We start from the raw sequence: 13,966 nt of genomic DNA on the forward strand, positions 1-13,966 counted from the left end.
CATGTCTTTGTTGAATTTGCCAATCCTGTCAACGTGTTTTAAAACACTCAACATCCCACAAGCTTTAGGGCAAACACGTCATGTGTATTTATAATTTATCATGTTCTCCAAGCCAAGCATTTAAGAGACGTGTTCTCTGTAAATTAGAGTCAAGAACCTTACATATCCATGGTTGTCAGCACAGAATAAAATGTAATGTCTATTTAATAATCCCAGCTCGTTCTTGGATAATAAACTATGATGAATTACCCAGATAGTCTGTCCGAAATTAAAAAAAAACATTTATCGTCCGCTTTTTTTCTTACTTTCGCTTTTTGACACCTTGAAGGGAGACGAATGTGAGGGAGGTTTTCTCTTTCTTTCTCTCTCTTTTTCGGTTATCATCGGGGGTGATCAGTCATGACTCATGAGGGTCACTGGGCATGTTTCCTGGAATGTTCCAGGCAGCAGTATCACTTTTCATCGGCGACTCCTGTACACTCTGTTAGACAGTGCTCATGTTTTCACACTTTGCAAACTCGTATCCCCCAAGGAGTGGTGGGGTGGAGGGAGGGTTACGTGAGAGGGGGATGCACGGCTGCACGATGAAACATTCTCGCTGCGGACGCTGCTTCAGCTCAAGATCTCAACTCCCGGGCCGCGTTTAACACCCTGCTCGGCTTACTGAGTAAGCAGCCTGTCAATTGTTTGGCCGGTGAGGGACGGCCGGGTGCTGAAGGTGTCCTAGACGATTCGGATACAGATGTCTTCCAGGGGTTGGTTCTACTGTTGAAGGAGAACAGGTCATTAGCTATAGTAGCGCCTCCCTACCCGTTCAGACAGTATTGGCCTGCCTCTCCACTGTGTAGACACCCCGAAGGCGTAACCGATACGTGTTGGTGTATTTTAATCATGTCTTAGCCCGTACGTTAAAGGATTTTTTCATTGTTCACTCCGCACCTATTTGCGGTTATCATTTTTTATTTTTTTTTCATTTCAATACTGGTCCGTGGTTTGATACAACTGATAAAGGCGACGCAATACAAAGGGATTCTCAGCATTGAATGAGAATTATGTTTTGGAATGAATAGTAAAACTAACACAGTTAGTCGATTGAACTGATTCATGGCAGGTCATGGCAGATCAACAAGTACAGGAGCCTACTAAGGCCTGGTTTGCAGTCCGTGAATGAATGAGTGGCTGATTGTTCAAAGAGCCTACACACGGTGTGGCAGGTAGCCTAGTGGTTAAGAGCATTGGGCCAGTAACTGAAACGTTGCTGGTTCGAATCCCCGAGCCAATTGGGTGAAACATCTGTCGATGTGCCCTTGAGCAAGGTACTTAACCCTAGCTACTCCAGTAAGTTACTCTGGATAAGACTGTATGTAAAATGCATATCACCTGATTCCACTGCATCTTTGTTGGCCGTCAGGACAGGAAATGCTTTACCAATGCAATTGAAATGGTTTAATCCAAAAGGCCAACACCAGCACACAGCAGAACCCAAACTATATCAACCAATGAAAAGGCTCAATATGGCTAAACAAGCATTTATTGCACTTTCTAGGGGGTTAGTGACATGTCTATGTCCGTGAGCCAAAACCATCACCATGAGATTCCTTTCTAAACACTCTTCCTCCTCCTAACAAATAACAATAAGATCTAAGTCAATTCATCAGATCATAATATTGTCTCCGACTGAGTTGACTCTGGTAACACAGTTCCTCGTGAACCCTGTCTGTATCATTCACCACACTATTGTGGGAGGTCTCCTCAAACCAAACAACCTTCATGTCTTCTCCCCAGTCCTTAATGTGTGATAACGGTACCAGTACATCAGTCCTTATAGGGTCTCTCTGTTCTTTCCATCCAGGAGCCGTCGGAGCCAGACCTTGAGCAGCAGCTGCGCTCCGTGGCCAGTGTTGAGGAACTGATGAGGATAGTGTACCCTAACTACTACAGAGTGCTCAGTTGCCGGTCGAAGCGGGGCGCACGCTTCCCCCTGAGAGGGGAACACACAGCCACAGAAACGCGGTCGCGCAGCGAACTGCCGGCGTACGCTGGTGCTCCCTTCAACCCTGACACACTGAAAAGTAAGTGTCTGTTTTCAGGAGATGCTTTTTTCTGTCACTGTTTGGCCTGTCTAGATTTGTTGGGTGTTGACCAACTGACCTTGTAGGATAGTAGCACTTGACTATAACAAACAATTAGATCAGTGCTTAGTTTTAGCAAACAAATTTATTTAACCTAAAAAAGAAAAGACATTTGATTGGCCACTTGCCTTGACTGACGTCAATACAGGAAGTGCAATACAATACATGGTTTGTCGAATGATGATGTCATTTTAATGCTCTGGTCTTCCTGTCTGATTTTCTCAACGTGCATCCAACAGGTATTGAGTCAGAGTGGAAAAAGACCCAGTGCATGCCACGAGAAGTTTGTTTAGATGTGGGGAAAGAGTTTGGGGCGGCTACAAACACCTTCTATAAACCACCCTGCGTGTCTGTCTACAGATGTGGGGGCTGCTGCAACAGCGAGGCGCATCAGTGTTTGAACATCAGCACCTCCTACATCAGCAAGACGGTGAGTTACACACTGGGGACCGCAAGAGGGAGGGGTGGACTGTGGTGTGTGTGTGTGTGTTTGTGTGTGTGTGTGTGTGTGTGTGTGTGTGTGTGTGTGTGTGTGTGTGTGTGTGTGTGTGTGTGTGCGAGTGTGCGTGTGTGTGTTGGCTAGTATGTTGGAGTGGGGTTCTTAAACAGCGGCGGCACTCAACTTCAGTCCTCACAGGCCACAGTATCGTCAGGTTTGCTTTGTCCCCAGGGGCTTAATCAATCAATCAAAGTCATTGATTGACCACAGATCACCTCACAGATCATCATTTTACTAGTTGAACGGCAAGACCTGAAAACCGTTAGACACACAGGCCCCTGAGGACTGGAGTTGGGTTAAAGCCTTGCTTCATATGATTTAGAAATGGTTTAGTTGATTTGCATGAAAATGCCAAAACAACGCATTGTTTTTACAGAGTGTGATCTGTGGAAATTCCAATGACGTATTGGATGTACTCTGATGTGCTTATAGCTTCTTTAAAGCCTGCGCTTAGTTTTTCTCTACTAGACTGAGGGCAGTAAGGGGTTCATTCTCAGTGTCCCACCTTGATTCAGGGGGTAAACGGCAGGCAGGGGGTCTTCCACGAGGTTGTGTGTGTGTTGGAGTTATTAGTGGCTAGGCCTCTTTTAATTGTCCACTTATTTTGGGTGGGCTGACCCCAGCCTGGCTGTTCTGAGTCTGTGTGATTTAAAGCATGACACTCTCACAGTCAGGGGTTTGAGTCCTCCTGGTCAAGGCCATAACATTTCAACTGTTGTTAGACTGCTAATGTTGCTATGGAGACTTCCCACAGCCTCTGTAAGTGTAGCTCAATGACAGACGTGACTTAATCCTGGTCACCCCTGGAACCTAAGTGCTTTTCCTATAATATTTTCTGCCCTAACACATTTTTTTTGTATAGTATTAACATGGACCATCAATATATTTGGATCTCTATTTTAGGGGATCAGAAAAAAAATACCGTAATAGTTGAGCAATTGTTTTCGTGCAAATCAACAGTGTAGTGTTTTTTATGACCAGTGAACTAGACTCATAAGGCCCTGAGATGTGATCTGCTGTGGGGGGGGGGGGGGGGGGGGGTTCTGCTCTGTGTGGTACAGTAACTGATGTCTCGGTTTATGCTGTGTTTGCGTCAGAGAATAAGTATGTGTCAACATTCAAGGAGACACTGGGGGAGCATAGATGTTAGATTAGGACCCGTCTGTACAATTCAGTTGAGTGCTGGTGTGCCCTGATCTATGCAGATAAAACATATGTTCTCCATCCAAAGGGTTCTATATTTCTACATAGCTCTCATTAGCAAGACGCAGGGCACCAAGAATGAAATTGAAACCTGCAGTTCAATAACACAGCTAAGTAATATAGCCTACATGTGTTTGGTAACGTAACTACTTGTTAAACATTGGCGGTTGGATACAAACTACGTTTGATTGGATTCAGATTGAAAATGGAAGCATGTATTTTCCATGCTATTCTGTCCATACAGATTTGATTGATAACAAGCCCAACTACAGCTCTGATGACTCTGATAGGCTTACTTGGAGACTCATAGCTAAACCACTGACTCATGTTACTACTGGGTATCCTCAGAGAAAGGCTAGCTTGTTGTGTTTACTCCCCCTGACATCACCCACAACCTTTGGATTATCTGTCGGTCTGTAGCCAGGCAGGCTGGTCTGTGGCCAGGCGGGTTGGTCTGTGGCCAGGCGGTTTTGTCTGTAGCCAGGCGGGTTTGTCTGTAGCCAGGCGGGTTTGTCTGTGGACAGGTGGGTTGGTCTGTAGGCCTCTGTTTGATTTCCACTACCAGAACTAATGGCCAATCAAAAGTCTCTCTAGATGCCTCGAATTTTATGCCCACCTTATTTTATGCCCACCAACTCATGTGTTTGACAGGTTTGGCAGTCAGACAGATTAACTCGCTGAATAGTTAAGATGAACTTAATTAATAAACAGTTTACCTGACTTTTACTTTACGTGACCTGCAGTATCATGGCGCCGACAGAGATGGTCTCCTCGCTTCAGGTCCTTAGGAAACTATGCAGTAAATAGTTTACTTATGTATTATTTCTTACATTGTTAGCCCAGAAAATCTCACGCGTGATGTTGTACCCACTGTGACTATTAAAACCTTCTCTAACCAGAAACCGTGGATTGATGGCAGCATTCGCACAAAACTGAAAGCGTAAACCACCGCATTAAATCATGGCAAGGCGACTGGAAACGTGACCGAATACAAACAGTGTAGCTATTCCCTCTGCAAGGCAATCAAACAAGCAAAGCGTCAGTATAGAAACAAAGTAGAGTCGCAATTCAACGGCTCAGACACGAGACGTATGTGGCAGGGTCTACAGTCAATCACGGATTACAAAAAGAAAACCAGCCTCGGTTCAGACATTGACGTCTTGCTCCCAGACAAATTAAACAACTTCTTTGCTCGCTTTGAGGACAATACAGTGCCACTGAGGCCAAAAAGATCATCAAGGACAACAACCACCCGAGCCACTGCCTGTTCATCCCGCTGTCATCTATAAGGCGAGGTCAGTACAGGTGCATCAAAGCTGGGACAGAGAGACTGAAAAACAGCTTCTCAAGGCCATCAGACTGTTAAACGGTCTGTAGCCAGGCAGGCTGGTCTGTGGCCAGGCTAACATAGAGTGGCTGCTGCCAACATACAGACTCAAATCTCTTTGCCACTTTTATAAATTTAATTGATTTAATAAATGTATCACTAGTCACTTTAAACAACGCCACTTTAATAATGTCTACATATCCTACATTATCCATCTCATATGTATATACTGTATTCTATAACATCTACCGTATCTTGCCTATGCCGCACTGTCATCGCTCCTCTATATATTTATATGTACAGTTGGAAGTTTACAGAAGTTTACAAACACTTATGTTGGAGTCATTAAAAGTTGTTTTTCAACCACTCCACAAATTTCTATAGTTTTGGCAAGTCAGTTAGGACATCTACTTTGTGCATGACACAAGTACTTTTTCCAACAATTGATTACAGACAGATTATTTCACTTATAATTCATCACAATTCCAGTGGGTCAGAATTTTACATACACTAAGTTGACTGTGACTTTAAACAGCTTGGAAAATTCCCGAAAATTATGTTGTGGCTTTAGAAGCTTCTGATAGGCTAATTGACATTATATGAGTCAATTGGAGGTGTACCTGTGGATGTATTTCAAGGCCTAGCTTCAAACTCAGTGCCTCTTTGCTTGACATCATGGGAAAATCAAAATAAATCATTCAAGACCTCAGAAAATAAATTGTAGACGTCCACAAGTCTGGTTCATCCTTGGGAGCAATTTCCAAATGCCTGAAGGTACCATGTTCACCTGTACAAACAATAGTACGCAAGTATAAATACCATGGGACCACGCAGCCATCATACTGCTCAGGAAGGAGACGCGTTCTGTCTCCTAAAGATGAATGTACTTGGGTGTGAAAAGTGCAAATCAATCCCAGAACAACAGCAAAGGACCTTGTGAAGATGCTGGAGGAAACAGGTACAAAAGTATCTACATCCACATTAAAACTAATCCTATATCGACATAACCTGAAAGGCAACTCAGCAAGGAAGAAGCCACTGCCCCAAAACTGCCATAAAAAAGCCAGACTACGGTTTGCAACTGCACATGGGGACAAAGATCATACTTTTTGGAGAAATGTCCTCTGGTCTGATGAAACAAAACAAGAATTGTTTGGCCATAATGATCATCGTTATGTTTGGAGGAAAAAGGGGGAGGCTTGCAAGCTGAGGAACACCATCCCAACTGTGAAGCACGGGGGTGGCAAAATCATGTTGTGGGGGTGCTTTGTTGCAGGAGCGACTGGTGCACTTCACAAATAGATAGCATCATGAGGCAAAAAAAATTATGTGGATATATTGAAGCAACATCTCAAGACATCAGTCAGGTTAAAGTTAAAGTTAAAGCTTGGTCACAAATGGGTCTTCCAAATGGGTCTTCCAAATGGGTCTTCCAAATGGGTCTTCCAAATGGACAATGACCCCAAGCATACTTCCAAAGTTGTGCAAAATGGCTTAACGACAACAAAGTCAAAGTATTGGAGTGGCCATCACAAAGCCCTGACACCCTTCCTATAGAGAATTTGTGGGCAAAACTTTAAAAGCGTGTGCGAGCAAGGAGGCCTACAAACCTGTTTCAGTTACACCAGCTCTGTCAGGAGGATTGGGCCAAAATTCACCCAATTTATTGTGGGAAGCTTGTGGAAGGCTACCCGAAACACTTGACCCAAGTTTAACAATTTAAAGGCAATGCTACCAAATACTAATTGAGTGTATGTAACTTTCTGACCAATTGGGAATGTGATGAAAGAAATTAAACCTGAAATAAATCATTCTCTCTACTCTTAATCTGACATTTCACACTCTTAAAATAAAGTGGTGATCCTAACTGACCTAAGACAGGGACATTTTTACTAGGATTAAATGTCAGGAATTGTGAAAAACTGAGTTTAAATGTATTTGGCTAAGGTGTATGTAAACTTCCGACTTCAAGTGTACATATTCTCATTCATCCCTTTACATTTGTGTGTATAAGGTAGTCTTTGTGAAATGTGTTAGATTACTTGTTAGATATTACTGCACGGTCGGTACTGGAAGCACAAGCATTTCGCTACACTCGCATTAACATCTGCTAACCATGTGTATGTGACCAATAACATTTTATTTTATTTTATTTGAGCATCGCTAGTTGATTTTACGGATAGTTGATTTTAATAATTTCTTTCCTCTGCCCTCAATTAACTATTCTGTGGGTACAGTGGGAGTGTTCTTTAAGACAGCTCTTTGGTAGTGCTCACTTTCTTTCCCTAGATGTGAGTCCATTGTTAGGTACAGTACATCAAGACGCCTTAAGGAATTTCTCTCATGTACGTTGCCAGCCTAACGAGGGGTTAGTGTGTTGTCTTTAGAACGGGGGGGGGGGGGGGGGGGGGTGATGCAGTGTAAGTGCATAAGCACGGCTGTAAGGAGCCGGATGTGGATGGGAAGGAGGGGCGGGTAGGGGAAGGTAGGGAAGCACCCCTCCCTGTCCCCAGGGAGGACTTTCTGGGGCGACGTTAGGGCATGGGGGTCAGATCATCCCGTCATTACAGTATTTTTGGTATTCCCGGGTATTCCCCTCACATATAAACCATTCCCAATCTCATCAATGTATTGGGATAAGGGTTGCAGTATTTATTGCGGGGGCATTTGTCAGGTTTTACCGCTTTCTTAAAAGGAAGCTGGAATGGCCTCCGCCAAAGCCCATGCCAAGGTGCTGAGACTAATCAGACTGGGCTGCCTTGGTAACATGTCTGCCAGGTGGAGGATCGGGGCGATTGCTTAGGTCAGTTTTAATAATCCAAAAGGACTATAGTCCTCATTGAGTGGCCTGTTATTTTTTGGGGAGTGAATGTGGACTGACTTGAAACGTTGAAGGGAAGAAAAGTCTGTATTCAAGTCACAGAGACGTTTGTTTGCTATTCATGCTTTGGGGGCCAATGGCCATTCAGAGACTCGCTCTCAATCACTGCTTGAGTCTACTCCATTCCTCCCTATGCGGCCCTAGGACTGAGTAACCTCAATGAATAGTGTTTAATTGATCAAGGCGTGATACAGAAAGCTCCTGCCGACACTCATAAAAACAAGCTCTCTTACCTCATTCCCTTTTTCATGGCTGCTATCCCATGCACTTCAATGTTGTCTGTATTAGTGATTAGAGAGTTTATACACCGTGTGGTTGTGTGTCAGGGGTCTGCGAATTTAGAGTTGCACAACATGCCCCATTCTTAGCCTCACTTATCTGGTTGTTTTTCGATTTCATCTTCAACCCTGAAATGGTTCTGACTAGAATGCTGCAAAGAAACTGTGGCAAAAGGTTGATCATCAAGTTTGGTTGCGCCGTGACATCAACTAGACAAATACGGGTCCTACAAAGTACTATTATCTATGTCAGTTGCTTGATAATTGTTTTTTTTTCTCTCATAAATGTCTGAAAACCACTATTCATTGTAGGTTACACCATTATGTTGACTAAAGAAAACTGTCTAAAAGTCCCAATATCTGTTACTTGACTCATTTTCTCTCTCTGTTTCTCCTAGCTGTTTGAAATCACAGTTTCCAGCAGTACAAATAACAACCTAGTGACGATCAGCTTTGCCAACCACACCGTGTGCAATTGTCTGTCCAAACTGGACGCCTACAGACAAGTACACTCCATCATACGACGATCTCTACCAGAGTAAGTGTTCCTTTTCTTAATCCAGTCCTCTAACTTAGCTATGTTGATCTGGTCCTACCCCTGTAGGAGTTAGGGGTAATAGTGATAGTAGGAGGAGTTCTGTAAAGTATCTTCTTATATAGGCCTCTTCTAGTGCCTTTTTCTGGATTCCTAATCCAGTCTATGCCTTGTGTTTTCACATCCAGTACATTGGGTCCGTTGAATTAACTGCTAAAAGCGTTCTAGCAGATATCTGTCACAGGGACTTTTCCAAATGCCCAGAAAGTGAGAAGGAAGCATTGTCCACCACAGGACAGGAAATACACTTCAAGAACAGTTTGCAAGATGTTGCGGGTGTATTTAAGCCTGCAAAGAGCTCGTTCTCGCACCAAGAAACTTAGGATATCGTCTCTGCTGTCAGCATGCTAACCAAAAGTCCCCAGTTCCAACAAACTCGCTCAGTTTTTCCAGTCAGTTCCTGGATTCTGCTTCTCTTTATTGGGAGTATATGTGGTGAAAGGGTTGTGTGTGTTTTGGATACAGTGGGAGGTTGCCTTATGTTGTACAGCATCAGTATTTTCCCTTGAACGGATATAGAGGTTCATATTGGCCAATTTAGTGTGGACACCTATTGTTCCTGTGCTGTGAAGGCTTCCTGTCAGTGTGTTGATATAAGAGGTGCTACTACAGGAAATCCCAGCAGTGAACCGTGATTAACTTTCCATTTAGGCAGGGCAGTGCACTGTGGAGCATTATGGACTGAGTGCATAGTCACTATGTGGAATGAGGACAGTTTAAAGGATTGCGTTTCTGTCACCAGACCTGAAATCACTTTTACATAATTAGAGCTAGTGTCATTTCCTCCATCATACACACACCTGTGCAGCACCCACTTGGTTGATGTAAAGATGAGATGTTGCTACTCCTGCAGTAAACGTCCAGAAGCATGACTTAACATATTGTGAGCAAGAGGTTACACGGGAGATTACACGACAGACAGCTTCTCGTCTTGTCTGTCTGCTGTGTTTACGTCAGAGGAGCAGAGGAGTGTAGACTTGGCCCCGGACCCGAACACCTAGCCTGGCCCCCAGTCTCACGCCCCCACACGTACTGTACATTAAGCCGTGTTTACATACAGTCGTTTTCTGGGAGCGGGTCGGAGAGTTAACTGGGATGTTAACTGTTTGGCCAAATCAGAACAAGTCGGGAGACAATATTGTTTCCAGAGCCTCCACCAGACTTAGAGCAGTCCTTCTTCTACAGTAGGGTACATGAATCTAGAGGTTTTCCACCAAGCAGTAGCAATAGTAGTAGTAGTAGCAGTAGTAGTAGTAGTAGTAGTAGTAGCAGTAGTAGTAGCAGTAGTAGTAGTAGCAGTAGTAGTAGCAGTAGCAGTAGTAGAAGCAATAGCAGTAACAGTAGCAGTAGCACTAGTATTATCAGTAGTAATAGCAGTAGCAGTAGTTGTAGCAGTAGCACTAGTAGTATCAGTAGTAGTAGCAGTAGCAGTAGCAGTAGTAGAAGCAGTAGCAGTAGAAGTAGCAGCAGTTGTAGCATTAGTATTAGCAGTATCACTAGTAGTAGCAGTAGTAGTAGCAGTAGCAGTAACACTAGCAGTAGCACTAGTAATATCAGTAGTAATAGCAGTAGCAGTAGTAGTAGCAGTAGCCCTAGCAGTAGCACTACTAGTAGCAGTAGCACTACTAATAGCAGTAGTAGTAGTAGTAGCAGTAGCAGTAGCAATAGTAGTAGCAGTAGTAATAGTAATAGCATTAGCAGTGGCAGTAGTAGTAGTAGAAGCAGTAACAGTAGTAGTAGCTGTAGTACTACTAGTAGTAGTAGCAGTAGCACTAACAGTAGCAGTAGCACTTACAGTAGCAGTAACAGTGGTGATATAAGGCGCAGCAGGGTGGGGACGGCCTGTCAACACCCCAGGGAGAGGAGAGCAAGACCAGGGCTGCACAAGGCAAGCAAACAGGCTTAAGAGCAACACTCCATAAACACTTAGAATATACTATAGACAATGAGCTCATAGCTAAAAACTCAGGCCCAATGTATAACTCTGGAGCCTAGGTATACTCAACAAGGGCCCAGAGTTTGACCTGTTTCAGTTTACGTGTTCAGGAAAAACTCCTCGCCCCAAAATTGAGTGGCTCATTTCAAACCGAAATAAGAAACTCAACACCAACCGACGTGTTCACTGGCCTTGTCATGTCATGTACTGTCAATTCATAGTCTCTAATGTGACACAATGTTTAGATCAATTGTAAATCTCTGTAAGTCTCATACGTGCGCTTTGTATACTAACAAGGGATCTTGCTCTCTATTTCTGCTCGGCATTGCGCTGTTACAGTGCGAATAGTGTACATGTTTATTGCCCTTGTGTCAACCCCACAGACTGAAGGATTAGCCTTTCGTCCATTCTTGACATGCGCCGGCATGCCGAGAAATGACTCATTCCCCAAGGTGAAAAACTCTCTTCTAGCAATGCAATGGCAATTGGAACACCATTGATCTGTAAACCCTAATATTCTCCATGTCCTAAAGCTGTGGTGTTGTTGTGACCGACCAGGGAGGACAGTATTGCCAAGAGAGAGCTGCAGATCGATCCCAGATGAGAGACCTGCTACAGCCAGATCCAGGGCTGCTTTACAAATGGTACCCTATTCCTTTTATAGTGCTCTACTTTTGACCAGGGCCCATAGGGAATAGGGTGCAATTTGGGATGGAGACCAGAGGTCCAGGTCGTGACTACCTGGCTGAAAGATCTATGGCAGGATATGAGCCATGCTACAAGGCTGTTTTGCACGAGCCGTGTCATAGGGGCCAATCAATAGGATAGGGTGAAGCACAATGAATTACAATGTAAGTGTTTTTGGTATGGAAAAGTTTATTTGTGTGTGATTAATGGATAGCATTACCTGACGTAGCAGGATAGCATTACCTGACGAATCTTACCTGACGTGACTAATTGAAATGCCTGGTCCTCTTTATGCCATTGCTGTAAATAAGAATGTGTTCTCAGTCAATTTACCTGGTAAAATAAAGATTAAGTCAAATATGGCTGAGAGTCCATATTCAGGATGCCTATGATGACTTATCTGGCTGTGACATCACTACATATCAAATGATGGAATAAAGGTCTTATTTCAGAGGGAATGAAGTTGACAAATGATCAGTGTTCGTCCCCTAAGACCCTGAGTTGGTCCTGGAGTTGTCAGAACTATCCTTCCAGAGAGAGTCAGCAGACCAGTTTATTATTATGTGATATTTTACAGCAGGGGAAGGGGAAAACGCATCATCCCTCGGCGAGTAAGCTGCTCTCTCTCTCTCATACATAGCCAGGCTTCGCTCAGCGCTTCGCGTAAGAAGAAGCAGATATGTTCCCAAGGCGAGCAGAACTTTGTTCTGCTAGTACGCATCCTAAATTGCACCCTTTTTCCTTTATAGTGCACTACTTTTGACCAGGGCCCATTTGGCTCTAATCAAAAGTAGTGCCCTATATAGGGAATAGGGTGCCATTTGGGACACATCCCTTGTGTTTTTCTTCTTTGCCTTGACACTAAGGGGTGTCTCTTTCCACCATTCCTTTCTGCCTGTAGCTCCAGTGGGGGTATGGTTACATAGCAGCAACAGTTTATGTTATGATTGCGGATATAGAGGCATTAAAGCTGTATACAACGTCTAAAAGTGACCTAATGGAGTCTAGTCTAGACCAATCCATCCCCAGAATTATTCTGGATCACAGAAATAGGACCAAATTAAGATGTGAGGGCATATAATAATTGATTAGTTTGGTCTGCGGATTCAGCTAGCTGCTAAAGACTGATACAGACCCGTGGGTCCAGTAGTAGAGCTCTGATCTTTCTCTGGTCTGTTTCTCTGCGGTTCTTTTCCATGGACCTTTACTCTTAACTGTTGTGAATGCTCAGGACACACAGACCATTACAAGCACAGGTCTCTCAACATGTGTAAGGATCTCACCTATTGATATCAGTAGAAAAATCACAAGGAGATGCTACGGAATGGTAGTCTAATACATGTTGGCCAGTTCTGTTGTCATATAAATAGACACGTATCAAAACCTACGGAGAATGCTGTTGTCTGAATGGCAACATCTCGTGATCATATAGTAGTCTGTAGGCTGCCAGCGTTAACACAATGTGGTCTAATGTTACTGATCAAGACCCAGGGCTAAGTGCCAAAGAAGGAGCTCTCTGCCCTCACACATACTGGACATAATAAACCATTAGAGAGATGAGCTACTCTTCAGAATGAAGAGAAATGCTTTCAACTTGAGAGTGTAAGGTCATCCCAATTCCTCAAATGTCAAATAATAGAGTGTGTGTGAGGTGAAAAGACTGGTAATAATTACGAAAAGTTGGCTAAGAGTTTCACGCTCACTTGCTTGTTCTTTGGGATGGAGAATTTGGGAGTTACTCACAGGCGTAATGAAAATAAAAATCTCTCTCTGGGATACCGCAGGATAAACAGTTAGCCGTTACCCGAGCGAGAGGAGCGAGGAGGAGCTCAAAGGGCACCCCATCCGTTATCTAAGATGACGTTTATCCTGGCGTGCGGCTGTCCGTCAGTCGGTGGGGGAAAAAACTCAGTGCCAATAAAACGCTTGATGTCAAGAGACGTAACACAGATGTGCTGCTGAAGCTTTGTTCCTCCTATTTTAAAAGATAAATATCTTTGCTTGAGCTTGTACAGTATGTGTGGGTAAAATGTTGAGTGAAGCTAGTCTTTCTACTCTGAAAGATTAAGGCTTTTTGCAACAGATGCGTAGCTAGTTTTACAGATGGACATTTGATGGGGGACCTATTCAAGAAGAGGACGTTGGCATATGGAATGCTGACGAACGTACTCTGTAGACCTGTGCCATAAATTGGAGCAGGAAATGACATTACAGCAGCTACCGCCAAGACTGCAGAGCTATAAAATATAACATTATGTACAGTGATGCTCTATATCACCAGATCAATTTAACATAATAAAAGCTACTAAATCATGTTGATAGCCCGCTAACACGTAGTCTACCTTCTATTGTATGCACACAGTTATTATTCATTTAAAATTCATCACATTCCAGAGCAGGCCCTGAACATACCAATCCATTTCTCATA

General features: G+C 43.6%; 1 protein-coding gene across 1 annotated transcript in view; it reads left to right on the forward strand.

The window, feature by feature from the left end:
- Nucleotides 1-13,966, forward strand: part of LOC109901284 (vascular endothelial growth factor C) — a 53,395-nt gene that overhangs the window by 23,544 nt on the left and 15,885 nt on the right. The window contains exons 2-4 of the mRNA XM_020497331.2: nt 1,853-2,072; nt 2,372-2,562; nt 8,719-8,858. Of these exons, the coding sequence (XP_020352920.1) occupies nt 1,853-2,072; nt 2,372-2,562; nt 8,719-8,858 (551 nt within the window). The remainder of the gene's footprint in view (nt 1-1,852; nt 2,073-2,371; nt 2,563-8,718; nt 8,859-13,966) is intronic.

This window comes from Oncorhynchus kisutch, linkage group LG12, assembly GCF_002021735.2.
Source record: "Oncorhynchus kisutch isolate 150728-3 linkage group LG12, Okis_V2, whole genome shotgun sequence".
NCBI lineage: Eukaryota > Metazoa > Chordata > Actinopteri > Salmoniformes > Salmonidae > Oncorhynchus > Oncorhynchus kisutch.